The following is a 27841-nucleotide window of genomic DNA, read 5'->3' on the forward strand; positions in this document are numbered from 1 at the left end:
GCTGCATGCCTGGCCATCACCAGCTGGCCCTCCTCGGCCCCCAGCGAAGCCTCTGGGGCCTCATACCCAGTGCCCATCTTCTCTCCAGGTTACCTGCAGGGTTTGGGGGCACAAGGCTGCACCCCCACCGCGTCCACCTTCCGGCAAAGAGTGGCCTTGTTCTGCCCTCACTCAGCCCACTTGGGCCCAACCACCTGCCCTCGTGAGGGCACCTGCCTGGGCTGGGGGTTGGGGGCGTCCCTGAAATCTCGTGGTTAGCAGCATGTGTAGACACAGCCCTACCTGGCCTTAGAGTGGCTCCTGGGCTTGAGGCCCTGGGCAAGAACACCCGCTCAAGTCAGTGTATCTTCCAAGCTTTTCCCAGGGACTCCCGCGAGCACCCTGGCCCTGTGAGGCTGATGCGGTGGTCCCAAGTCTACCTGCCAGCCTGTTGCCCCCCCCGAGGGCAGAGGTGCGCCAGACCCCAAACCACGGGGCCCACATTAGCCCCTGTACCTTCCCTTTTAGGGACTCCTCTCCCGAGCAGCTAATGTCCTCAGGCCCCCAGACGGGCATCCTCAGGCGTGCTCCACGCTCCAGGTCAACCTGCAGCCTTCCCGCCAGCCGTTCCCTACTGCCACCAATGGCTGGAGAGGTGGCCGGGGCCCTTGGGGCCACGGGCTGGTGCAGATGCCAGGGCAGCTGGGTGATGGCGTCCTCCAGAGCGTTAGTTGTTGGAACCAGCTGGCAAAGCCCCGGACACCACCCATCAGCTGTTCCCAGAGAGGAAGGGCAGGCCTGAAACCTACCTGAGCAGACGGGGGAGCACCCACTGCAGTGGGAGAGTCGGGAGTGTGGCGGGACCTGCCCAAGGACCTTCTGCAGACTAGGGGAGGCCAGCCGGCCCACCCTGACTCACTGGAAGTGGGCGGGCTTGGGGCGACGGGCAGGGATGGGGAAGAGCGAGTGGGGTCTCGCTCCCCAAACCAGGGGCACAGCGGGAGTTGGGGCTGAGAGTCCCCTAACTGGGCCAGGCCTTGGCCGCTGGCTGGTGGGGCTTCTGGATTCCAGAGGGGGGGGGGGGCGGGGGTTGTGCAGAGTGGAAAGTGGCAGCTCTTTGCCTCCCAATGTCTCTGATCCTGGCTCCATCCACCATTCTGCCCAGTGGGACCCAGATGTGTTCCAGAGCACTGCCAGGCCTTCTGGTGTCATGTCTCCCAGAGCCAGCAAGGGCCAAGCCCCATTACCCGCCCCAGAGCTTTGGCAGGGCGCCTCTAGAGCAAGCCCCCAGCAGGCGGGAGAAATGACCAGGAGCCGGTGGCCTCGGGCTCCAAGTCCAGCCAGTTTTCTGCACCGGGCCAGGCCCTGCAACCCCACCCTCCATGGGGGCCCCTACGGGACACCTGGGCACAGGGGCTGCCCTGCCCGCTGCCGAGGCCTCTTGGGGCTGAGGAAGGTGGTGTCTCCCCTTTGCCGCTTTGCGCCAACAAGCCCTTTTCTCCCTTCAAGCCACTGGTGTCCTCGTGACACGCTGGGCCTTTCCTCCCAGCTGCTCAGACAGGGGTGGCCTCGCCTGTTCTCTGAGCACCGTATCTGGGGCCGCGCCGCGGGATTTCCTGCTCACGCCTACCTTAGCAAAACAGGGCAATTGTGGTCCGGTGTCTGTCCAGAATAGTGAGCCTGGGCCCACCGCCCGGACTGAGCAGGGTTCCTGCTACTTAGCCGAGGCCGAATGGAACCTCTGGGAGTCTACTCAGCATCTTCTGGGCGCTAGGCCCTGTGGGGTCCCCAAGTAGGAAGGCAGCTTGTGCCTTCCAGAAGCCCCCAGCCCCTTGCCCCTGCCAGGGCACGGAGAAGGTAGAACCCACGTCTCTAGCCCTCCACCAGAGGCCTCGTTCACACACCAGGGCCAGTCCTGAGCCAAGCCTCTGCCAACCTTCCTGCATCTGGGACCAGTTCTGTGACATGTGGGGCCTCTGCAATGATTCAGGTGGCTCTGTCCCTCCGCTCGGAGTACAGGATGCTGACTTCACAAGACCTCGCTGTTCTCAGTGAACCCAGCTTTCCATTGACCCACTCGGCCCCCAAACCAGCCCCATGGCGCGAGGAGAATGAACAGCAGGAGGCCCGGAGTCACCCTTGAAAGGCAGCTTGCTTTATTCTCGCCTGCCAGCAGGGGGCAGGAGCAGGCAGCCTGTCTGCCTCCCATCTGCGGCTCTCGGAGCCAGGGAAGGGCCCTGAGGCCCGCTCGCACAGCTCCCTGAGGGCTGCCCTGTCCACACTCGCGGGAGTGGGGTGTGGGGCATCTCCCCAGTCAGCCCAGCTGGCTGCTCCCCAGCTCCGCGCGGGTCTTGTCGCCAAGGTCTTCTGCTGCTACTCAGGGGACGTGGCTTCTGGACCCTCACACCACTCAGAGGAGAAGCCGAGCCCCGGATGGCGTCGGGCACAGCCCTGGGCACAGCTACTTCTTCTTGGATAGACTCCGCCCCTTCAGTCCCTGCTGTCCTGGCTCGGGCTCTTTCTTAGTCACCAGGGAAGGAGGTACCCTCCAGGGTGAGCTTCCTGTCCCCACACCGCAGTGTGGAGGGCACCTGCAAAGCTGCTTCCCATTCGCGCCTTCATTCCCCGTCTGCCCCCCACCCCCCTCCCTCCCTTCCCCCCACCCCCCTCCTTCCCAGCCTTGGGGATCCCACCTTTGTCAGGCTGCCTGAAGGAGCTGCCAGCCCCCAGAGCAGGTTCACAAAACAAACAACAAAAAATAACAACAATTGGCAAGCACAGAGGGGGGAAAAAGCACAAAAATCAGGGTTGCCCTTGAAATCTACAAAGAATGGAGGCTGCCGACAGCAAGAGGAGCCGGACACTCCCTTGTGCTTGGGACCGTCTTAGCCTCTCCTCGGCTTCCCTGTCCCCAAGTACGCTCGCGGACAGCCCTCTGGAGGGGTGTGCATGTGTGTGCACATGCGTGCACACGCACACACACTCACGGCGGCAGGGGGGCCGATACAGGTCTGCCCCCAGGCCAGCTGTTGACGTGCGCGCTGTACTCGGGGAGGAAAGGTCCCTTCTCCGTGGGGGCCTCTGTCTGGTACCAAAGCCCTGTGTGAGCACACGCGCACGCACTCTCTCTCTCTCTCACACACACACACACACACACACACACACACACACACGCTAGCTTCTAAGGGAGAGCAGGAGACAGGGTCCTGGGAGGCTGGCTGGACTCAGACAGTGGTGACGGAGAGCAGAGGGTTGTAGACCCGCTTGCCGTCTGCCGAGCGGGTGCCGTGGGCCAGCATCTCCTGGATGGTGATCCAGTTGTCCAGGATCTTCTTGTTCCGCTTCTTCATGGTTTTGCGGTGGCTCAAGGCGATGATGTTGAGCTCGGCCTTGCTGTCGCCGCTCTGCTGCTCCCGCAGGCACTCCAGCCGGCTCTGCATCATGAACTCACGCCGCTTCCGCTGCTCCCGGGCCCGGATCAGGTGCTGCTTCCGCTCCTCTTTGCTCCAGTAACGGCCCATCTTCATCTCGCTCACCGCGTCGTCGTCGGTGGTCATGCCGCTGCGCTCCTCCCGGATCTTCAGGGCCCGGGCTTTGAGGAGGCGGTCGCGCACAGGTCGCTTGGCCACGTAGCGGGTCCCGTCGCTGCGCACCTTGACCTTCCACTCCATGCGGGGCGCTTCGGTGGCCGCCGCCGCCGCTGCCGCCGCAGCCGCCCCCCCCACCCGGGGGCCCCCGGCCAAACCGAGAGGGCCGTGGCCCAGCTCTTCCAGGCTGCGCGGCGGGGCCAGCTGCATGCAGCTGTGGTAGTGCTCACCCTCCTGGCCCTGGCCGCGGTGGCGGCGCGACAGGTAAGGGCTGCCTTCGGGGCCCACGCGCTCCAGGGTCACCCCGGTCTTGGGGCTGCGGCGGACACGCTCCTCTGAGTGCTGTCTCCGGGCCACCTCGGGGTCCCGGGAGAGGGACCGGAACTTGGCGGGACTGCCCTGCGGAGGGGTGGCCTTGGGGGGGGTGGCGACGGGGGGGCCGGAGGGGGTCCGGTTCAGGTTGGAGTTGCCGCCGGCGGCGGCGGCGGCAGCGGCGGCCCGCCTCAGGGGGCTCTCCGCCAGGGGCTCGGCCAGCAGCGGGGTGCTGCGGCAGCTCTCGCCCGTGTTGTAGGCGCTGGTGCTGTCCTTGTCCGACTTCTCGGGCAGCTCGGAGATGTCGGACAGCTCGTGCTTCTTGGGCTCGCCGGCCCCCAGGTCATAGAGGCTCTCCTCCTCCAGCAGCCAGGCCTTCATGCAGCGCTCCCGCAGCTGCTGCATCTTCTGCGCCCGCAGGATGTTGCGGCACTTGAACTCGAGGTGCCGCAGCTCCTCCTCCAGCACGGCCATCTCGTGGCCCACGCTCTCGTTGCGGTTGACGTCCAGGGCGCCGTTGCCACCAGAGGCCCGAGGGAAGAGGAGACCCAGCTGGTTGCCGTTCTCCAGGTGGCACTTGATTTCCAGCAACTCCCGGTAGCGCTCGTACTCCTCGTCGGTGAGACCCGGGACCTCGGCGCCACCCAGCCCGGCCCCCTCGGCCAGCAGGGAGTCCATGCTGAAGTGGAAGTCTCGGCCCTGCACGGCGTCCCCTTGCAGGCCGAACTTGCGCAGGGGCCCCGGCGTATTGGCGGTGCTCAGGGGCTCGTCCCCCAGCAGGTCGTGCTCAGAGCTCTCCTCGTTGCGGGTGCTTTCGTCGGTCCGGCCCACCCCGCTATCCAGCTCCTGGCTGTTGCTCAGGCCCGGCCCCGCATCGGGGGCCGCCTTCTCCTCTTCGTTTCCGAGCTGGGGCAGGAAGAGGAGCCCCCCTCAGTCTGGGAGCCGAGGGCGGGGCCGCCGCAGGAGGACAGGGATGGGGGGGCTTTCCAGCTTTGGGGTCTAGTCCATTTCCCACCCGCCCCCAGCCCCCCCTCCTTCTGCCCTCGTGCCCGCCCTCCCCGCCGCTGCCGCTGCCGCCCCTTCTTCCTTCCTCACCTGCTGGGCAGGGGGGGATTTCAGTTTCCGTGCACGCAGGTCCCCCTCATTCTCGGAGCCGAAGTCATCCAGGAAGTCATCCCGGTCACTGTCCTTCCACCGTTTTGCCAGCTGTGGAGACAGGCCCGTGCAGTCCCCACCGCCTTAGTAAGGAGCCCCCCCAAACACCCCCTCCTTGCATCTAGGTCTCAGCCCGCTTGCCTGGGAAAACGGGCCCCGGGGGTCCACCCACCCTCTGTCAGTGCCAGGTTACGGGCATGTCTGTGTCCTGGTCAGTAGCTTTCAGGACAGAAAGCAAGCCCCCTGGCAGGGGACCCAGGACGCCCTGCTGGCCACGCACCTGGCTCTCCGGCCGGGCCACCAGCAGGGAGATGTTGGTATTCTCCTCCTGGCTCAGGATGGCCACCGCCTCCTCTCGGTTCTGGACGTCCACGCCATTGATCTGTGACAGGCCAAGGGACAATCAAAGAGAACCCCGGGGCTGGCTCCAGAGCTGGCCCCGGTTGGGCTGCTCTGACAAGATGGAAACAAGTGGGAAACGCCGGGGGGAAGCCAGCCGGCACAGGCAGGGGCACACGAGACAGCATTCAGTGCTCGTGTCCAAGGCACAGCAGGAAAGGCTGGCAAGGCAGTGCGGGCACAGCGCAGGTTCTCAACGGCCTCGGGCTACGCTCTGAGCAGGGGGGAGCTGGGGGTGGCCAGGGAGAGTTGGCGGGGCCCTTGGCCCGCCCGCCTTGCTCACCTGGATAATTCGGTCTCCCTCGCGAATCCGGCCATCTTTGGCGGCGATGCTGTTGGGATTCACCTGCAAGGCACAGGCATCGTGGGGACGAGGCTCCGTCCACAAAGGTGCCCTTTCAGTAAGAAGGGGCAGCCTCGTCTTGGGGCCCCCAAGAGAACGGAGGACTGATTTTTCTGAGCATGGCAAAATATGGGAAACTATGCAGACCCGATCCTGCCTTAGCCTTGCCCCCCGTGCCACAACGGACACAGGTCTCCTGGGAAGGAGCGCCTGGCTGGACGCACACTGAAGCCGTGGGCTGCCCTGGCCTCGCCGACGGGCCCCCCCCCCCGCCCCCCGCCGTGATGCTAAGCTGGGTCCTTCCAGCCAGTGCGGTGAGGCTGGGGGATGGGGTGGCGGGGGGGATGCTTCCCGTGCCAGACCCTGCGTCAGGTCAGGTCCTGCCTGCTACCGTGGTGCCCTGGCCCCTCGACGGGTGGGCAACCCAGGCCGGCGCACAGGAAGGTGGCGGCCTGCAGCGCCCCTGCCTCAGCAAAGCCCCGCCCCACCTCATACCTCTCCGACGTAGATGCCCAGGTCCTCCTCGTCATCCGTGCGGTAGCAAACCATCAGGCCCAGCTTGTCGCGGTGGCTGGTTTTATAGAGCTCCACCTCCTGCCACACGGGGGATAGGGAAGCAGAGGGAGAAAGCCCCGGACACGTGTGAGCCCTGACCCCCGGAGCCTGGCGCCTGAGCTGTGGGTCCAAGGGTCTCTCTTACCATCCCAGGTGGCGCCCGTGTCCAGCGGTCTCCCCTACCAGGCAATGCCCAAGACACACACACAAGACACACGGGACAGACGTGCGTGGGACACAGACTCACCAACACAGACTGACCGAGGGACCTCACCCGTGCCCTCCCCGACTCGGCCCAACTTGGCGCTTGAGCCTGAGTAACGGGCTCCACGCCAGAAAGGGCCGCGAGGCCCAGCCACCCCGGGGGTGGGGGTGGGGGGGGGCAGCAGGAGCCAGGCCTGAGCTGGGCCGCAGACAGCCGGCCTGGGGCTGGCTCCCGAGGCTGGCCGCCCAGCTCACCTCATACTCCAGCTCGTCCACACGGTCTGCCTCCTGTGGGCCGCCCTCCATGAACTCCGCCGGGTCATAATACTCATGGCTGATGGGGGGGCTGCCCAGGAGAAGTGGGGCGTCAGGCCGTCTGCTGCTCTCTCCCTAGCCCCAGCTTCCGGGCTGGCCAGGCCCCAAGCGCTCTGCACGGAGCCCTGCTCTGTCTGGGTGCACGGCTGGCCGGAGGCGGCCCAGCTACCTTCTGGAAGCCCATCCTGAGCTACATGCATCCATGCAAAGACCAGGACGCTCCCTGGAAGCGGAGCGGCGTGAGGGCGCCGACCCTGAGGACCCAAGCATGCCTAGCTCTCCCCGCCCAGACTCTCCTAACCACAGCTTCTCCAAACTGCAGGGCCCCTCCCGCCCGGCCCTGGCCCCACTCATGCAATGCCCCCAGGAGTTACCCAGGCCCTGGATGACGGCTGGGGGGCGGAGGAGGACCCACTGTACGTCCAGGGGCAGCCCTCCTCGCCCCAAGGCTAAGCGTGGCTGCGGCCAGCCCCAGGCCTACCTCCCTGCCGCCCGGGTCAGTCTAAGGAAATGAACCACCAGGCCTGGAGGAGAGGCCCTTCTTCCGAGCGGGCCAAAGAAAGAAGCCGAAGAGATGGAGGAAGTTCAGAACAGGGAGGGGGATGGGACAGACAAGGATGCAAGAAGATTCAGGGGGTGACGCTTGTGAGGCGGAAGACGATGGGGCGGCAGAAGAGGAGAGAGGATGGAGGAGCTGAGGACCTCAACCTTCTGGCAGCAAGATCGCAGGACGGTGCTCCCCGGCCCTGGGGGTGGATGCACTGGGGAGCCTGCCTGCGGGACTGCCCTGGCCCCATCCACCAGCTGGCGTCCGGCCTGAGGCCAGAGGCCCGGGGCTTCCTGAGCCCCGGGATGCCAGTCGGCTCTGGAGGCCAAGGAGCCTACTTCCTGCCCGAGAGGGCAGCCAGCTGGGGTCTCCCTGCCACGGCCAGCGCAGCAACAATGCAGCCTCTGGGTGGCATGGGGATGGCGGCCCCAAGTGGCGTGCCCTCTCTGGAGGCAGGGCCCGGGGCCCTCCTGAGGGCAACTCACAGCTCAGACAGGACGTACGGCTCCAGGATGACCATGGGCGGGGTGGGCGGGCGCAGCTTGCCCAGCGCCATGATATGCTCGAAGGTGATGTCGGTCTGAGTGCCACTGTCCACCAGCTGCAGGTCGTGGCAGGAGCTGTCCCCCCGGAGGCGGGGACTGCGTCTCAGCACCTGGATCACCAGGGGCTCCTTGGAGGAGCGCAGGGCCTCCAGGGTTTGCTCCTGAGACAGCTTGGAGAGCTCCTTCCCGGTCACCTGCGGCAGAGACACGCCCCCATGAGGACCTGCGGCGCCCGCCGGGGTTGGTCGGCGCCCCCTCGGCGCCCTCGTGCCCAGGCGGACCCCGCTTCTCAGCCCTGCCCCGCCGTGCAGGGTGGGGAGCCCGGAGCCCGAGCCCGGGCACTGGGGCTGGCAGCTGCCCTGGCTCCTCCTGTGGCCGCCTCCTCCGGGGAGCCCTCCTGGCAGTGACCGAGCACCTGCCGATGGGAGCCGGTCGACACACGGGTTCCGGTGGGTGGGAGAATCAGGAAGAGCAAGAAGCCTCAAAGGACAGGATCTCTGTCCTCGAGGCAGCAACGACCCGCCAACACACGCGCGGCCTGAGAGGGGCCAAGGAAGCGGCCTGAGAGGGGCCAAGGAAGCGGCCCCTACAAGACCACTGCCCTTGTTTGGGCTCCTGGCCGGCATCTCCCCTGGACCCTGACCCCCGCAGCTCGTTCTGCACATAAGGAAACCGAGCCTCAGCAAGACGAAGGGACTGAGGCAAAGTCAGAGTCTGGGACAGGGGAGGAGGAGGCCCTCGCGGGCTGGGGGCCCAGGACAAGGCCAGGCTGGAGCAGCCTCGAGAGAAGATCAGGCCTTCGGGCGGAGGCCCGCAGAGATCCGGGGGGGGGGGGGGGGCACAGCCGCGCTCAGAGCCAGGCGAGCCCTCCAGGGAGGGGGTGGTGGCCCATCTCCCAGGCCCTGATTCCCGCAGCAGCCGGCAGGCGTGGGGCCCTGGGACAATCACTTTCCTGCTGGAGAGCCCAGCACCACACACCTCACTCAATGTGCAGGTCCTCCGAACAAATCCCGGAGGATCAGAGAGCATTCCTGGAGGGGGGCTGGCGCAGGCCGTTCGTAGGCACTCAGCAGCCTGGAAAGGCTGTTGAGGGCCCGGGGAGACCACACACTGTGGGGGATCCCCAGATGGCTCCAGCCCACCGTTCACCAGAAGTGCTGCAGCCCTGCTGCCAAGGAAGCACAAGAAGGGGGTGGGGCAGGAGAGGGGCCAAGTCCCCACAAAGTCACCACGGAGAGCACAGGGCCCCAGGAGCGGGTGTCTGCCTGGGGCCAGAGCCTCTGTAGGGTGGGGGGCATGTGGGCAAGGGTACAAGCTGTGGGGTGGGGGGGGAAGCTCAGGGGTGGGGTTATTCATAGATGCCCAATGCAACTGCAAATTCACGTCTTCTGGGCGACAAGGACCAGGCCAGCCTCTGGATGTCACTCCAGGAAGTCAGGTTGTCACAGAACCACACAGGGAGTCCTGGGGCCCCCTGGCCAGCCAGTGGCTCCCCGAGCCATGGAACCCACATCACCCCCTTTCTGCTGCTTGCTTATGTCCTTGCAGATAGTAATTTCAGTTTTTGTTTCCCATCTCCCCAGACTTGTCTTGTTCTTCTGTGTATTTTTTGTCTAATTATAAAAGAAACAGTTTCACTGCAGAACATTGGAAACAGAGAGAACCATAAAGAAGGCAAAAACCACCCAGCATCTCAGGGATGGGACAGGTGCGGAGGTGCTGGCCTATTTCCTTCCCAGTCTTTTTCACCCTCCGACTGAGGCCCCCGGGGGCCGGTGTGTGGACCATGCATGACCTACTGTCCATCACCAGGGGTTCCCAATATTTTTATAAAGAAGGTGGTTGCAAAGACACATTTTTTGGTACATTCTGCATCCATTTTTCTATGTATATCTTTGTGTAATCTATGGCTGTTATGTTGGAGAAAATTTGAGAAAGTGAGATTATTAAATCAGTGAGTATCAGGTAAACAGCTTGTCAGCCAAGAAGGCATTTATTTGCAACAAATGCTAAGTGTAAGAATGTGGTTGGGGAGTTCCCCGTGGAGGACGGCTTTTTGGGTTCATGCGGAAACGGGGGTTCAAAACTTCACCTGGGAACTTCCACATGCCTTGGGTGCAGCCATACAATAAAACTGAAAAAAAAAAAAAAAAAAAAAAAGAAGGTGATCGGTACAGCTGGGGAGGAAGGGGAGCTCCTGTTGTGGCTCAGCGGGTTTAGCACCTGACGCTGTCTCCATGAGGACGTGGGCTCCATCCCCGGCCTCTCTTCAGTGGGTTAAGGATCCAGCGTTGCTGCAAGCTTCGGTATAGGTCACAGATGCAGCCTGGATCTGGCACGGCCGTGGCTGTGGTGAAGCCACAGCTGCAGGTGCAGCCATAAAAAGAAAGGAAGAAAGAGAAGGGGAGGAGGGCGCGGAGGCCGTGGGCTGAATGTCCTGCAGATGCGCGCAGGGGGAGGCGTGTGAAAGGCGTGGCCAAAAAATTTAAAGGCAGTGAATACACCGAGCTCTTGGCTAATTATTTCACCACCCGGTCCAGGTAGTTATCTGTGCCCTTAGAGTTCCTCGGTCTCGTGTGGCTGGAAGGAGACACCATACGACGGTGTTCCTTCAGTGACATCAGGCTGGTGACTGTGGTGGGAGCATTCACACCACGGAAGTCGCCCATCACTCCAAACCAGAGCTTTGGGTTTCAGAACATTCAGCCCTTAAGTCAAGGGCTTCCGTGGGAGGCGGAGGGTGGAGCAGTCCCCAGCATCTCTGGGGGGGCGGGGGATCTCGCATTTGCATGGTGTGCAGGGGGAAGCTCAGGTGACACTGAGAGACAGGGATGTATTTCTCCCTGGAAATGTTACCAGCAGCAGCGTTGCTATGGAAACCGGGTCCAGGCAGTGGGAGGGGAGCGCAGGGTGGGCTGGGATGTCAAGCGGGGGATGGGCGCACACAGCCGGAGCACCTCAGATGGAGGCCATCGGAGTGATGCCTGTGACAGCCTTCCCAGCGACCCATGTGGCGCTGAGCAGAGGCAGGTCTCCGGGCAGAGAGGCTCGGAGCTCCTGGGCCCTTCAGCGCCTCTCTCGTGACCGGTAAGGGCCAGTGAGGGTGTGGGCGCCTGACACAGGCCGGGACTCCCAGCCAGGAAGGGTGAGGGGGACGAGGCCAGGCACACGGGAAGGATCCAGTGTTTGGCCTCTTCTCGCTCCTCCACCCTTTTGCCATAGACACTGTGCACTGGTGAAGCCACCATTCGCATGTCCCTGCCCTGGTCTGAACCCAGGAGGCCTCCCTTCGGAGTCCCACTCCGGCTGAGGCTCCCACCTCCACTGCTGCTACTGCTTCAAAGCCAGGCCAAGCACTCCACGACGGATCAAAGCCCTAAGGGGACAAAGCTACCTTGAAGGCAAGACAACAATGTCTTTATGAGGTTGACATAGCGAAGCGATTTTTTTTCTTCCTTTTTTTTTTTTGGCCACACCCAAGACAATCTGGAATTTCCCGGGGCAGGGATCGAACCTGCATCCAGTCACTGCAGAGAGGCCGCCAATCCTATTACACCAAGGCAGGAACTCTGGCTGCACAATTCTTGTGTGTGTGTGTGTGTGTGTGTGTGTGTGTGTGTGTGTGTGTGTGTGTGTGTGTGTCTGTGTGTCTGTGTCTTTTTAGGGCCGCACCTGCAGCATATGGAGGTTCCCAGGCTAGGGGTCCAATCGGAGCTGTAGCCACCGGCCTACACCACAGCCACAGCCACAGCAACGCGGGATCCGAGCCACATCTGTGAACTACACCACAGCTCACGGCAACGCCGGATCCTTAACCCACTGAGCAGGGCCAGGGATTGATCCTGCATCCTCATGGCTACTAGTCGGGTTCATTACCGCTGAGCCACGATGGGAACTCCTACACAATTCTTAAGATTAAAAGGGGGGGGGCAAACGAGAATGGAAAAGATACAAATTTGTCTATGTGAAAATGTGAAACTTCTGGACAACAAAAGACAGGCTGAGAGAAGAGCCTTCCAATGCAGAGACGGGACAAAGGATTATCCCAAATACAGAATTCCTGGAACACGCAGAACTCGCAGGGAAGCGGGCATTCAAGGAAAAGGCGCCCAGGACCTGCTGCAGAGCACGGGGAACTGCTCGGTCTTCTGTGAGGACCCGCACGGGAGCGGACACGAGCCCAGCAGAGCCAAGCTCTGCGTTGTAAGCCATTGTAAAGGGTGAACACTGCGAAGAGCCCAAGGGCCTGCCATCGGCAGAACGGATCCCCAAATCGTGCTGTGTTCGTCTCCGCGATTTGTGGCAACACATGTGCCCAGGGTCAGGGATAGGGCAAGACGCCAAGGCCAGCGAGGTTGGGATGCTCAAACGAAGCCTATACGTCTCCATACTCCCCAGGGAGGGGCAGCCAGGGGAGGCCAGCTGGGCAGCTCTTGCTGTCACCCATCAGGACGTGGACTGGGTGAGACTTGGGGGCCCAGAGGATTCTGGCCTGGGTGACAAGGGTGACATTACCGGTATTACTAAAGGGCAACCGTGTCAGGTTCCGCGCTTCGGCCGGGCTTGTGAAACAGACCCTAAGAGCATCTCTGCTTCACAGATGAGGAGCAGGGGCACAGGCCGTTCAGGAATTCACCTGGGGGAGCGGGGGAGCGGGGGAGCGGGGGCCGCCCACTGCAGTCACACCTGACCTGAGGATGCGGGGGAGCCACGACCGTCTCCCTCCTCTGCCTGCAACTTCGGGTCCAGGAGGCCCCGAAACGGAAGGGGCCGCTCCCGGAGCCTGGAGGCCCAGAGGCAACGAAGGAGGCCAGGTGGGGGCAGGGCCTTCACGGCAGGATCTCTGGCCTAGAAGGCAGGGAAGTGATTCTAGGGATGTGGCCCAAAGGGTCCCAGGCCCACCCCAGGGAACATGAGGAAGCTGGTTCTAGAAAGCTGGAGAAGGGCTGGGCGCAGGGCTGCCAGTTAGCCTCAGGCCTGGGTCAGGACCTAGCAGCTACCCCCCATCCTCCCCACTGGCTCTGGAACTGCCTTCGCAGAAAGGGATCTGTGGGTGACCAAGGTGTGGGCCCAGCCCCGAGTCTGAGCAGAAGTGGGCCGGAGGCCCGGAGTGGGTGCCCGGCAACGAGGAGGCAAGGCAGAGGCAGCAGAGCCCAGGCCCTCCCTGCCTGCACGGGGGCTGCCACGAAGCGGGGTGACGGTGGGAGGGGTTCGGGAGAGGAGACGCCGAGCCCGACCTCAAAAGGAGGACCGGGTCTTTGGGGGTGAGTAAGGAAGGGCACGGCTCCCGACCCCCGGCCTCAGAGGCTGAACGGGGCAGGGAGTCTGGGTGCCTGGGCCCTTCACGTGCTGAGGGCGACGACCCTGGCGGACCTCACTCTTGTACCCCTCAGGGGGCTGAGGACAAGGGACAAGCCCACGCTGTGCTCTGTCCACAGGGCTCCTCCAGAGGATCAGAGGGACAGAGAAGAATGAGCCCAGGAGGTGGGGGGGGGCTCTTCCCCCACCCCTCCATGCCCTTTCGGAAGCCTGTTTCAAGCTGTGAACACAAAGCTGAGCGCAACTGAACCCAGCACACACAGCCCTCCCTAAGGGTCTGGGCCGGAAGGAGGGCGGGAACGGGGCAAAGCTGCCCTTCAGGACGCCCACGGCAGGGCCGGGACACCAGGTCAGCACATGGGGCACAGGTGCACCATTGGCAGGAAGAAGACACACGTTCCCCAACAGGGCAGCCTGCCGCCTGCTCGCCCAGCACGGCTAGAACTGGGGGAACAACCGTGGGCAAGGCAGACAAGCTCCCACGTCGGGGGAAGCCAGTGCCAGGGCGGAACCAGGCAGGGAACGAGCGTTCAGAGCCCAGCATTCCATGGTGGAAAATGCCAGGGTGGGAGCTGCTTTCCAGAAAGTGCATGGGGATAGCCTCTCTGGTGACACTGGAACTGAGACCTGAAAGATGACAAGGAGAAGAACACTCCAGCCAGTGCTGAGCCCTAGGATGGCATGACAGTGCTTGCTGGCGAATAATACACGCCATTACCTCGGCCTCCGTGAGAAGGCATGAAAGGGACAGGGCGGAGGCCGGGGACAGACCAGGAGACAATGGCAGTGGCTCAGGCCAGAGGACAAGGGACCAAGGAACCGCAGGGAGGAGGGACACCTAACAAGCGCAAAAGAAGGAAGATACCCAGCGTCACCGAAACCACAGTGAGACATCACCACACGCACTGGGACAGCTGAAGGCAACGCACAGAAGGTCACTGCTGAGGAGGCTGTGGAAAAACTCAAGCCTCGGACATCGCTCGTGGCAGGGTCAGTGGAGCAGTGGACGAGGACAACTCTCCAGCGTTCCAGCAGTGCCCAAAGTAAATGAAAAGAGGCACCCGGGGTTCCCGCTGTGGCACGGTGGGTTAAGAACCTGAAGAGTTCCCATTGTGGCTCAGTGATTAGCAAACCCAACTAGTACCCATCCTCATGGGTTCGATCCCTGACCTTGCTCAGTGGGTTAAGGATCTGGCCCTGAACCATGGTGTAGGTCACAGAGGCGGCTTGGATCCCGAATTGTGTGTGGCTGTGGTGTAACTGTGGTCCAATTCGACCCCTAGCCTGGGAACTTCCATAGGCTGCGTGTGCGGCCCTAAAAAGAAAAAAGAAAAAAAGAAAAAAAGATTCTGAAGTTTCCATCGTGGCGCAGTGGTTAACTCATCCGACTAGGAACCATGCGGGTTCGATTCCTGCCCTTCCTGCCCTTGCTCAGTGGGTTAAGGATCTGGCGTTGCCGTGAGCTGTGGTGTGGGTTGCAGACTCGGCTCGGATCCCGTGTTGCTGTGGCTGTGGCGTAGGCCGGCGGCTACAGCTCCAATTGGACCCCAAGCCTGGGAACCTCCAGATGCCGAGGGAGTGGCCCTAGAAAATGGCAAAAAGACGAAAAAAAAAAAAAAAAGAAAAAAAGAATCTGACTGCAGGGGGGCAAGTTGCTGCAAGGGTGCGATTTAGATCCCCAAGCAGGCCCAGTGAGTCATAGGATCCAGCGTTGCCACAGGAACTTGGAACTTCCATAAGCCGCGGCCATTAAAAAAAAAGAAAAGAAAAAGAAAAGAGGCGCCCAAGCAAAAACTTGTACACAAATGTTCATAGAAGCAAATCTTTTTTTTGGGGGGGGCTCACCCCCGGCACATGGAGGTTCCCAGGCTAGGGGTCAAATCAGAGCTACAGCTGCTGGCCTGCACCACAGCCACAGCCACGCAGGGTCCGAGCTGCGTCTGCAACCTACACCCCAGCTCACGGCAACGCCAGATCCTTCACCCATGGAGCGGGGCCAGGGATCGAACCCGCAACCTCACGGTTCCTAGTCGGATTCGTTTCCACTGCGCCACCACGGGAACTCCGAAGCAAATCTTAACAGCCAAACTTTGGAAGGGACCTAAATGCCCGGCAACGGATGGATGAACACAATGCGGTGACATCCACACAGTGTGAGGGAATTAAGTCCTGACATGTGCTTCAACGTGGGTGAAAACAGTCTAGTGAACAAAGGGCCACGTACTGTTTGATGCCAGAACAGGCAAATCCATCAGGAGGGAAAGTAGATCAGCGCTTGCCGGGGGCTGGAGAAAGGGGCAACGGGAGTGCCAGCTTCATGGCAGGAAGTCCCCTTTCGGGGTGAGGACCACGTTCTGGACCTAGGTGGCAGTGATGCCTGCACTTGGCAAAGGTACCAACTGTCACTAAGGGCAAACTTTACGGCACATATATCCTCCCACAAAATTGAAATTGCCGCCTGGATCTGCAGAGATCTCCCATGTCATCATCACTGCTATTCATTCACCCAGGGATTGTTCTTGATCTAAACTCCTGAGATTTAGATCACCCGCGGACTGCGGCCCAAGGAGGACCTGAGGCACCCCGCCACTGAGCAGCAGGGGAGAGGGACACAGAGCTTAAGTCCGCTGGAGGGAAGGAAGCCGGCAGTGCGCCATGGAGGGGAGGGGGACCCCCAGATGCCCCGTAAAGACGTAGCGTTTGGGAGCTTTGGCAGAGAACAGGGTGGGGCGCCGTGGGACTGTGGCTTGGGGCTACAGTTGAGCCCGTCGTTGGGGTCTGACCGGGAGCGACACCTGAGAGGGTCTGAATGATGATGGGAAAGGTAGATTCAGAAGCGGACAAATTCAAAATGCCAAAGAGAGGGAGGAAAGACCTGGAGAGGCCTGGGGGCCACTGGGAGAAAAGTGAGGGGAGTCGGGGTGGGGGGCGGGGCGCCACGGAAGGGACATGTCCGTGGCAGGTGAGACAGAGGGGCTGACGTGTGGGCCAAGGGGACCGCGAGGAGAGGGGGACGAGGGGGCAGACAAGAGCAACGCCAGAAGCTCGGCGGGTAATCGCGACTGGGCGGTGGGTAGGCGGGCACCGGGGAAGGCAGGGGCCCCACCCCGCCCCGACTCCCGCGGCGAAAAGGGGCGCCCGGGGCGGGGCCGAGGCGGCGGAGGGCGGGGCCGAGGGGCGCTCGCCCCGCCCCCCGCCCCCGGGCGCGGAGCCGCAGACAAAGAGCGCGCGGCGTGGCGGCCGAGCGAGGCTGGCAGCCCCGCGGAGGGGCGCGCGATCGCCGCCCCCACAGCCTCGGTCCTCCACCCGGGCGGGGGCGGCTCTCGGGCCCCGCTCCAGGCGGCCCGGCGCGGCTGTGCCCGGGTGGAGGTGGGCTCCGCGTGGGAGGCCCTGACCAGGCTTTCCCAGCGCTCAGATCAGCAATCTGCGAGCAGGCGGGAAGAGGGGCGGGGAGGCGGGGGCAAGAGCCCTGGCCCCGGCGACGAGGGGTCCCGCGGGAACGGCGACTCCCCGGGAGGCCTGGGAACGCTCCTCCCATCCATGGCAACCCGAGGAGGGGGATTAGCTACCTGATTCTAGGGGCGCCCACGGTTGGGGTGACTCTCCCGACCCCACTCCGCGGATTAGGAAAGCGAGGCGAGGAGAGACCAGGAACTGCGAGTTACCCTCTGTCCCGGCGCCGGCGCAGGGCGGGCTGTGTCTCTGGCTGCCGCGGGGACCGGCAGATCGACACTGGACGGGCCGAGAAAGGAGAAGCCCAAAGAAGGCAGCGCGCCCGGTGCGCCCAGCCTTTGCGCAAGTCCTCATTCATGTGTTCCCAGCTCTGGATTTTCCAAACTGTCAGCCCACAGGAGGGGACACCTGGCTGACAGTGGACATCTGCCTTCCTCTCACCCTCCTCACTACACACACTGCAGAGGCTTCCCTCCCAGCGAACCGAGGACAAGTCTCCAGGCACAATCAGCGCTTCCAAGTCTCGCCAGCGGTACCATGAACGCCCCTCGAGCTTTTGTTTTCTGCCGGGTTCAGGATCACACCTTTGGTTATGTCTTGTTATGTCTCCACTCTCCTTCAATCTAGAACAATCTCTCCACTCTTCTTTTTTTTTTTTTTAAGTTTCCTGACACTGCCCTCTTGGAAAAGTCCAGGACAGTCACCTTGTAGACAGACCCGGAGCCTGGATTTGCCCGATTCCTTCCTGGTTAGATTCAGCTTAGGTGTTGTGAGCAGAGCAGAGTCTGGGGCCTGCTGTGTCCTCCCCCGCCCAGGACACACGGGGGAGTGGGGGGCTGTCCCATCGTCAGGGAGGCTCGGCTTGGTCGGGGGGTGCCTGCCAGGTCCCTACCTGGTAAAGCTGCCTTTTCCCTTCCTCATGCACCAGGCATCTGGGCTTGAGACCCTGCTCCCATCCTCATCGCTGACAACCCAGGATGATCCCCCTCGGTGAACTGCACTGGCGGCTGCCAAATGCCTAATTTGTTAGAATTCTAGCGGGGACACAGCACTGCACCCCAACAACAAGTCACTGGCCCAGTGAATGTCCCCTGTCAAGGCTGCCTGGACAAGCCAGACCGTCTAGGCCCAGTGGGCGCCTCTGTGCCTACTACTCTTTGTGCCCAGGGGCAGGGGCGAGAGAGGGAAGCCCGGGAGGCCTTTAGCTCAAAGGACTTTCAGTGTTTTGGGGGTGGTGTGTGTCTGCGTACCCACACGCACTGCCTGAAGGTGGGTAAGGATGTAGGTGATGGGAACGGAGGCCGGTTAGCTGTGGGCGGCCCGGAAGAGTTGCTGTCCCTTGGGGCCCCACTCGGGCAGTCAGCCCTGGAAACTGACATCATTTGGAGGGTCCGCGGTTTAGCCCAAGTCCTGCCTGAGGGCTGATACTCGGATGTCGTCTGAGGACCATCCCCCGGGGCGCTCGTGAGTCACGCAGAATCCCAGGCCCCACCCTGGATCTGCTGAAGCAGATCCTCCTGCATTTTGACAAGGTTCTCAGGGCAGGGTTATGCTGGCCCGGAGCGCCCCCTCCAGGAACCAGGGAGGACTTGGACACCCGGGGACAGGATTCAGGGTCTCTCCCCACCCTGCCCCCTTCCCCAAAGCTGCCCAGTAGGTTGGTGGTGCCCACCCATGATATGCCGAAATCTGATCCACCGGCCATGGCGCCCCTGCCTCTCCAGGCACCATGGGTGACAACTGAAAAACACCCCCACACACACCTCTGGGCCAGTTCCCAGTAATCAAAATGATTTTTTTTTTTTTTTTTGCCTTTTTTAGGGCCGCGGCATATGGAGGTTCCCAGGCTTGGGATTGAATCAGAGCTGCAGCTGCCGGCCTACACCACAGCCACAGCAATGTCAGATCCAAGCTGCGTCTGCGACCCACACCACAGCTCATGGCAGCGTCGGATCCCCAAGCCACGAAGCAAGGGCAGGGATCGAACCCGCAACCTCACGGTTCCTAGTCAGATTTGCTTCCACTGCACCACGACGGGAACTCCCAAAATGATATTCTTTATGGCGAGCTCTTCATTTCCACTGCTCAACGCAAGGCTGAGGAAGAGACAGGTGGCATTGCAAAAAGGGGAGGTGCCTTGTCACAGCCAAAGACCCAAAGCCAGCTCCCAGCTGCGGCTTCTCAATCTTTGCTCTTTTGGCTCAGCTCATGTGCACAAGGACCCCAGGTGCCCCTACCTTGGTTTCTGTGCATCTCCTCAGTAATTTTTTTGGCCACACCCATGGCATGTGGAAATTCCCTGGCCAGGGACCAAACCTGCACCACAGCAGCAACCCACGACAGTGGCAGTGCTGGATCCTTAACCTGCTGAGTCACGAGGGAGCTCCAAGCTCACTAACCTTAAACGTTACACCTCAACTCAGGGCCCCTCTGCGGTTTTTCTCCCCTTTCTTTCATATTAGGAAAACCTAAAAAAGTCCCTCTGTGGCACAGTGGGTTAAGAATCCACTGCAGCAGCTCAGGTCGCTGCAGAGGTGCAAGTTCAGTCCCCAGCTTGGCACCCTGGGTTAAAGGATCTGGCATTGCTGCAGCTACAAAGTAGGTCCCAGCTGCAGCTCAGAGTCAACCCCTGGCCAGGGAACCTCCATATGCCAGGGCTGCAGCCATTTAAAGAGAGAAAAGAAGGGAAAGAGGGAGGGAAAGGAAAGGAAAAGAAAAACCCTCAGTTCTCCTGTGGTTCATCAGGTTAAAGATGTGACACTGTCACTGCAGTGGCTCAGGTCGCTGCTGTGACGTGGGTTCAATCCCTGGCCCAGGAACTTCTTTCTGTATGCCACGAGCACAACTGAAAAACAAAACAAAACAAAACACCCTCAAAATAATAGTGGACGTTCTTCTGTCAACGGACAGCAATTGTAACCTGTTCGTGAGTAATGCCTTTTCCAGCAACTCCCACGCCTTCACAACAGCCACTCTGCCCCCCCCCCCCCCAATGAGATCCCAGGGACCCAGGGGAGCGCTGAGTCCCCAGGGGCAATGACCCCAGGAGGGAGGTGCTCTGTATTCTCACACAGCAGGTGAGAAAGCGGAGGCCCTGAGCCAGTGAGCGCTCCGTGCTTTGCTCCCTCTGGGAGGTGTACGCGCGCTTCTTGTTTTTAAAGCTTAACCGGGTGTAACTGCCGTGTGATCAGTTGTGCACATTGAGAGCGAACAGGGACCATTTCCATCGTCCCCGGAAGCCTTCTCATGCCCCTCGGTCATCCCTCCCTCCCTTCCACCCATCCCCGCAAATACTGATCTGCTCTCTGTCCCTGCAGGTTAGCTTGCATTTTCTAGAATTTTCTATCAATGGCTCAGACAGATAGATCCATGACAAGAGGGTCGTGGTGTCAGAGAGAAGGACACAGGCCCGGCACACAGGGGCACTAAGAAAGGCTCTAAGAGGTGACAGCGTGACCTCCCTTTCTACCCTCTGTGACCTGGCTCCTTCCTACCTCAACACACATGACCCGCCCCACCCGGGTCCTCTCCAGATTTTGCAAGCTCTGCTGGTGCCCCACCCCATGCCCCCAGCGCCGCACCTGGTTAAGTATCCCTGGAGGACCAGACTGGGATCACAGAACTGGAGCTGGCGTTCAGACCTGCTGCCCTGAAAGCTCAGCCTGTGAAAGACGACAGCAGCAGAATAAAAGGCCAAAACCACAGCATCCCCCCAAGAGCCACAGAACAACCATTTGACCAGAATCTAACAATCCTCCGTGATAAAAACACGCCAACTAGGACTAGAAGAGAACTTAACCTGATAAAGAGCACCTACCACAAACCCACAGCTAACTTCATACCCCCTGATGAAAGACTGGAAGCTTCCCTCCAAGATCGGAAACAAGGCAAAGATGCCCACTGCCACCACTTCCATTCAACGTGGTACTGGAGGTGCTGGCCAGAGCAATTGCGCAAGAAAGAGAAATAGAAGGCATTCAGCTGGAAAGGAAGTAGAACCACCACCTCTACTGATTCTTCAGAAAATCCTGAAGAAGCCACTAAAAAACTCCATGAGCTAATAAATCAGTTTAGTAAGAATGCAAGATAGACGGCCATAACACAAAAATCAACCGTACTTCCAGACAGTGGCAACGAGAAAGATGAAAAGAAAATTAAGAAAACAGTTCTACTGACAATAGTATCATGAAGAATAAAATACTCCAGGAGTTCCCGTCGTGACACAGTGGTTAACAAACCCAACTGGGAACCATGAGGTTGCAGGTTGGCTCCCTGGCCTCGCTCAGTGGGTGAAGGATCCGGCGTTGCCGAGAGCTGTGGTGTAGGGCGCAGACGCGGCTCGGATCCCGCGTTGCTGTGGCTCTGGCGTAGGCTGGTGGCTACAGCTCCGATTGGACCCCTAGCCCGGGAACCTCCATATGCCGCGGCCCTAAAAAGGCAAAAAGACAAAAATTAGTTAATTAAATTTTTAAAAAAAGAATAAAGTACTCAGGAATAAGTTTACCAAAAGTGCAAAACACTGGATGAAGAAACTGAAAACCCAAATAATGCCTTGTTTATGGGTAACACCCCCTCAAACGCAATGCAATATTCAGTGCAAATTCAATACATATTCAAAGCAATAGTCAATACAAGTTGGATGCAAGTCCTACAAGATTGCAGCTGGCTTCTCAGAAATTGGCACGCTAACCCTAAAATTCCTATGAAACTCAAGTTATCTAAAAGACAAAACAGGGAGTTCCCATTGTGGCTCAGTGGTAATGAACCTGAACTAGCATCTATGAGGATTCGGGTTCGATCCCTGGCCAGGCACAGTGGGTTAAGGATCTGGCCTTGCTGTGAGCTGTGCTGTAGGCAGCAGACCTGGCCTGGATCCTGAGTTGCTGTGGCTGTGGCGCAGGCTGGCAGCTACAGCTCCTATTAGACTCCTGGCCTGGGAACTTCCATATGTCACGAGTGCAGCCCTAAAAAGCAAAAATAAGTAAGTAAAAATAAATCTAAAAATAAGTGAAAGAGACAAAACAACCCTGAAGAGTACAAAGCTGGGGGACTCACACCTCAAAATTTACTTACAAAGCTGTAGGAGGAGTTCCCGCCATGGCACAACAGGTTTGATCCCTGGCCCAGTCCCTAGCCAGGAACAGTGGGTTAAGGATCCAGAGGTTCTGCCCCCGCAGCTCTGCTCTGATCCTTGGCCCAGGAACTCCACAGGCCATGGGGCAGCCAGAAAAGAAAAGAAAGCTGTAGTGAAGGCAGTGTGCTGCTGGCACAAAAGGATATAGACATTTCGCCAGAAAAGATATGCAAATAGCCAACAGCACAGGCAAAGATGCTCATCAGAAAATGCTTCTGGGAGTGCCTGCTGTAGCCCAGTGGGTTAAGAATCTGACTTCAGTGGCTCCGGTCACTGTGGAGGCGCAGGTTCAACCCGCGGCCAGGGACAGTGGGTTAAGGACCTGGCGTTGCCAGGAATTTCCATACAAATTAAAAGAAAGAGAGAGAGAAGAAGGAAGGAAGGAAAGAAGGAAGGAAAACGCATATAGAAAACACAGTGAGATACCAGCTCAAACAAAATAGGACGGCTATAATCAAAAACGTGTTGGGGAGGATGCGGAGACACTGCCCGTGGGAAGGTAAGACGGAGCGGCCCCCGTGGAAGACAGTTCAGCAGCTCCTCAACGCCATGACCACAGGACCCAGCAATTCCGTTGCTGGGTACAAACCCCAAAGAGCTGAAGGCAGGGACTCAAGGGTCAACACTGTTCACAGCAGCCAAACGGTGGAAAGGAGTCAAACGCCCATCAGCAGATGAACGGATAAATCGTATGCGGTATAGTCACACAAGAGGATATTATGCAGCAATAAAAAGAAATTTAGAAACATGGATGAACCTTAAAAACCACGATAAAGGAAGCAGCCAGACACAAAGGTCACATCTCGTATGGTTCCGTTCGGAGGAAATGTCGGGAACAGGCAAATCCACGAAGATAAGCAGACGAAGGGCTGCCGGAGCCTGGGAGGTACTGGCTGGGGGGAACGGGCACATGACTGCTAATGAGGACAGGGTTTCTTTCTAAGGAGAGCGAGAGGTGCTGGAATTAGAGAGTGGGGAAGCTTGCACAACTCTCCAAATAACCAGAACCCACTCACTCAACTGTACGCTTTAGGAGGATATGTGAATTATATCTCAACAAAGCTGTGGGCTTTGTTTTTGTGTTTGTTTTAAGTGCCCATGAACCATGGGGAGGAAAGAGCCTGGAACTCAAGGCTGGACTAGAGCCTCGGGAGCTCTTAACCCGGGGGTCAGAGACCTCTGGGGATCTGGGAAGAGGCTGCAGGGTACCCGGGCATAAGGGAAGCCACGTGGCAGGTGGTGTAGGGTAGCTGTGCGTTTCTCTGGCCTGCACTGTGTCCACCTTATTCTGGTGAGGTAGGTGCGGAGGCCACAGGCAGGTATGGCCAAGCCAGGGAGAAGCACCTCGAAAGCTGGGAAGCGCCAGTGTTTAAGGAGATCGGGGCAGGTCAGGTCAGGCCAGGAGAAGCTTCCGGCTGCACCCAGGACACCAGCCCCCAGACACGGAGTCATCTTGGATGGCTCATGGGTTTCCCCGCTATCTGGATTTTTTTTTAATTCAATTCTCTTTTGTCTTGCCTTGATTTCTAAAGGTAGTTCCCTTTTAAAACTGCATCCAGTCTCTGATTCTGTCCAAACTCCTGCAGGAGCTTTAAAAGGGAGCAGCATTCCCAGGGATGGGTCCGTGAAGGCTGCGGGCCGCTGGCCTGCGGCGCTCCTCGCCCCGGGCTTGGGGACTCCCTCTCCAGGAGAAAAGCCTGGCCCAGGGCTCTCCTGCCCAGGTTCACCTGAAGCCCTCCTCCGACAGGAAGCCTCCCTGAAAGCAGTCTCAGCCTCCCCCCCCCACTGCCATGGGGAACGCCGGGGGTCACAGCGGTGTTGTCCCCCTACCGTGGCTCACTTCAGGCCTGTGCTGCGGCGCAGGTTGCCCCCCCCTTTCCACACATCCCCACGGGGGTGGCCTTTCACCAAGGACTGCATCGGTCCCTCTCGGAGGAAGTCAAGAGCCAGCCGCTTGGGATTCACTTGCCATTTGATGGAATGATTCCAAGAAAGGAAAAGCAAGGAGGATGGAACCCCACGGCCTCAGCAACCAACCAGCGCGGCCCACCTCCCGCCGGCAGCCCTGGTGCCCACCACCGGGATTCCAAGGGACCGTCTCCCAGTCCCAGGGTCATTCCTGAGCCCGATGCCACGACAGGGAACGGCCAGGCGACCGGGGAAAAGCAGAGGGCCCCGCCCTCCCAAGACCGCCCGGGAGAGCGGATGAGGAAAGCCGCCTGGCTCGGGCAAGAGTCCCGGTCTCGCCGGCTTCTAGCTCCCGCTCACAACGGCCAGAGGGACTAGGATCACAGCGCGAAAGCAGGACACCCTGGGCCTCCCCAGTCCCCAGATGCACTGATCCTTCCCTCCCCACTGCGCCCGGCCAATGCCTCGAGGGGGATCCCCCTATTCTTCTGAGGAGACCCCATTTTCCCAGCCAACACGTCTCTGGCCTGCACTTGCTCCCCAGTCCGGACCTATAGACCCGGAATAGAAAAGCATACCTGTCTGCGCCCGGTCTGCCCCTGGATCCCGACTCCCTCTGACCTTGAACTCCCTCCACTTAGCCCTGGGGGCGTCTCAGGCCAAGCCATCCGGGACATTTCTCCATACGGCTCTCTGAGCGCACACAGAAAGTACACACACGCGGGGCCGGAGGAGCCTCCGCGCACACACAGACGGGGCACAGGCACGCACTCACGAAGTCACGCCACGCACAGGCAAGGAAGCCGGGGCTCCGGGCCGCGGGGCTGGGCTCCGGGTCCGAGAGCGCGCGCGACCTGGGGTCTCCCCTCCCTCCCCGCCAAACGTAGCCCGGTCCACGCCCCCCACCACCCCAGGAGCCGAGGGCCTGAGAGGCGTAGAGCGGGCCGGGCACCGACGCCCGCAGGCTGCCCTTCTGGCAGACCAGGGACAGCCACTCACCCGAGGCTCCCAAGGCCTGGGAGCCCACCGTTTGTTTGGGCAGGGCCAGAGCGGAGAGTGGATGCCAGGCGTCTGCGGGGCCCCGGGGCGGCCTGCGCGCTCCTGCACCCCTGGCCCACAGGGACCTGGATTCGCCCCCCACCCCCCACCCCAGCCCCGCGCTGCGGGCGCCCAACTCCTTCCCCCGCCCTGGGTCCTGCCGGGCGAGCGTGTGCGGGGTACGAGGCCGTTGCTACGCAACAACCTCCATCCCGCGCCGGCGCTGGCAGCGACGGGTTTCCCAGCTCCCCGACCCGGGGTGCAGGCGCACGGGACCTGGGCCGGGACCAACTTCCCGACCCGGGCCGATCTGGACCCTGGGCTCCAGTCCCAATCTACTCTGGGCGCCCAAAGGATGAGCCCCTCACCCTTTTCCCGGCGCAGCTATCTCTCCCCCATCTGTGCCCGGTTCCCACGGAGCACCAACACCCAAGCAGCCCCAGAAACTGAGGGCCAGGCTGACTCCCTCCCTCCTCCTCTACGAGCCTCCAGGCCCTCCCCGGCGGCCAGCGCTGCTCCAGGTGCTGCCCACGCCCCTCGCCCCAGCGGCCCAGCCGCCCTACCTGAAGCATCACTTTGTACTGCTCCTCCGGCTTCTGGACCACGCACATATTACATCCCATGGTGCTGGCCGACGAGGGGAAGAGGGCGGGAACGGGAAAACGCCTTTCACTGGCCCGTGAGCGGGACCTCGGGTCCCGGGCCGGGGCCGGGGGCCATACCCTAGCGCGGGGGGCGGGCCGCCTAGCGGGGGAGGGGGGCACGCCCCCGAGGTGGGGGCCGCTCCACGCCCCTCGGATTAACCCTTAGCTGGCTGAGGCCAGGCGCGGGCATGCTCCCTCGCACCCGGCCAGAAAAAAAAAGGGCGGGGGGGGGATGGGCGGGCGCGCCCGGCGTTGCTAGGCTGCGGCCCCCCCAGGAGGCGCGGGGGCGCGCCAGGCCGCCGGGGGCCTTTAGGGGCCGTGGGCCGCGCGCCTCCCCGCCCGCGGGGCCCGCCGCTGCCGCTGCCGCTGCCGCCTCCGGCTCCCGCCCATGGCCACCAGCCCCGGGAGCCCGGCTCTCGCGCTCGGCGCCGTGGCCCGGCCAGCCGACTGGGGGGCGGCGGCGCGGCGGCGGCCCCCGCCCGCGGCCAGGCCCGCGCCCGCCCTCCCGCCTCGCGCCCGCCGCGCTCCCGGCGCTCCCGGCGCCTGCTCTCCGGCCGGCAGCCGGCTCGGCGGTCTCCGGCTCCGGCCCCGCACGACGGGCACAGCGCGCGCGCCCACGGCGGGGGAGGGGCGCGGGGCGCGCGCGCGCGCGCGGGAAGCGCGGCCGGGGGGAGAGCGCGAGCGGCGCGGGGCCGCGGGAGCCGGCGCGGGAGGCCGGGGGCGGCGCCTCGACGGGGGCGGGGGTCCCTGGCTCCCCGCGGTGCCCGGCGTTTCTCCGCGAGCCCCCGGCACGGTCTGGGCCGCCTGCGGCGTGCCAGCCCTGGAGACGGGGCTCCTGTTCGGAGGAGCGTCCCCCGGGCTCCCCCGGAGAGCTCGGGCCCTCGCGAGGGAGCCGCGGCCCCAGAGCCTCGACCCCTCCCTCCCTCCGGCTCCCCCGGCATGACTGCTTCCCCTTCGACTCAGCCGGTCCCTCGCTGTCGTGGAAATGGACACCTTTGTTTAAAGGTCTTATTTGAAAGCGAGCATTGTTGTTAATAATAGTAAGAAACATCAAAAAGCATGAGGCGGGGCGGGTCGTGGGGCGAGCCGGCCGAGCGGCCTCGGGGTCCCCCGGGGCCGCCGCGGGCACAGGACTGGCCCAGCCAGTCCGCTGTTCCCGGCCTGCGCTCAGGCACAGCGCCCCAGCGTCGCTCCATGTCTCGCTCTTGGCTCCCGCAACCGGTCCTGGCTTCTTGGACAAGCCTGTAGAGGGAAGGAAGGCCTTTGCCTGGAAAGCAGCCCCGGATTGAGGGCTGGGTCCCCACGGGTGTCAGGGAAGGCTGCTGAGCCCAAGCCCTCTGGCTGGAGACTATCACTTGATGAAATCGTTGCATGCTTCTTTTCCAGGCTTTGGCAAGTGACAGAATTATTAACCACACAGGGCTGTTTAATTAAACGGCAGTGGTTGGCGAGGGCGGCTCCAAAGCCCTTCTTTCCTCCCTGACTCCTGGGAATGAGGAGCGGCGGGCTTGCCTGGAGTCTGGAAAAGGGACTTGGGTTTCCCAAAAAACACACCTCCAGACAAGGGCTGGTGCGCAGGTTGCACATGTTTGTTAGAAGGTCGACTCAGGGAAATGAAAGGCAGCACAAGGGGACATTCTCAAGTTGGTCTCTGCACTTGGAGCTGCTGGGACGCCACCGCACTAGGAGCTGGCTGGAGAGGGTTACATGCCCCGGATCCAAAAGGGGGACTGCCAGGGGAGTTCCCGTCGTGGCTGTGGTTAATGAACCCGCCTAGCATCCATGAGGACCGGGGTTCAATCCCTGGCCTCGCTCAGTGGGTTGAGGATCCGGCGTTGCCGTGAGCTGTAGTGTAGGTCGCAGACCCGGCTCAGGTCCGGCGTGGCTGTGGCTGTGGCGTAGGCCGGGGGCTACAGCTCCGATTGGACCCCTAGCCTGGGAACCTCCAGATGCCGCGGGTGCGGCCCCAAAAAGACAAAAAAAAAAAAAAAGAAAGCGGGGACTGCCATACCACAAAGACCACGCACCCGGAAACGTCTTCTCTTCGTAGTTCTACAGGCCCCAAGTCCAAAGTTAGAGTGTTGCCAGGGCCATGCTCCCTCCGAAGGCTCTAGGGGAGGGTTCCTCCTTGCCTCTTCCTAGCTTCCGGGTGACGCCCAGCAATCTCCGGTCTTCCTTGGCAGGCGGCTTCATCAGTCCAATTCCCGCCCTCGTCTCCACCTGGGCTTCTTCCCTGAGCCTCACCTCTGTCTCTGGGCCCAACTTTCCCTCTTCTTAGAAGGACACCAGTGGTTGCATGTCCGGCCCGCGCAAACCCAGCACGACTTCCTCTTCACGTGCCTACGTCTGCAAAGACTAATGCCAAAGAAGGTCACACGCACAGGTACCTTTTGGAGGACATACC

The 27841-nt window shown here is 61.3% G+C and overlaps 1 protein-coding gene across 5 annotated transcripts; it reads right to left on the minus strand.

Moving 5' to 3' along the window:
• Window positions 1–2112: 2112 nt before the first annotated feature.
• On the minus strand, window positions 2113–26020 carry PDZD4 (PDZ domain containing 4). 5 transcript variants are annotated; one of them, XM_085007496.1, is made up of 8 exons: window positions 25357–26020; window positions 7900–8135; window positions 6790–6880; window positions 6271–6369; window positions 5716–5778; window positions 5314–5415; window positions 4974–5084; window positions 2113–4784 (listed from the first exon to the last, which is right to left on the minus strand). In XM_085007496.1, the coding sequence occupies exons 1-8, from the start codon at window positions 25414–25416 to the stop codon at window positions 3204–3206; spliced, it is 2343 nt and encodes a 780-aa protein (XP_084863622.1). In that variant the 5' UTR covers window positions 25417–26020; the 3' UTR covers window positions 2113–3203. The 5 variants fall into 5 exon arrangements, with proteins under 5 accessions (XP_084863622.1, XP_005674068.3, XP_084863624.1 ...); XM_005674011.4 differs by having other exon boundaries at window positions 7882–8135; XM_085007498.1 differs by lacking the exon at window positions 7900–8135.
• Window positions 26021–27841: the final 1821 nt, after the last annotated feature.

This window comes from Sus scrofa, chromosome X (assembly GCF_054392235.1).
Source record: "Sus scrofa isolate SSC_HxYL_T2T_F1_AM1 chromosome X, Sscrofa_HxYL_maternal_Yorkshire_Landrace_v2.0, whole genome shotgun sequence".
NCBI classification, from domain to species: Eukaryota; Metazoa; Chordata; class Mammalia; order Artiodactyla; family Suidae; genus Sus; species Sus scrofa.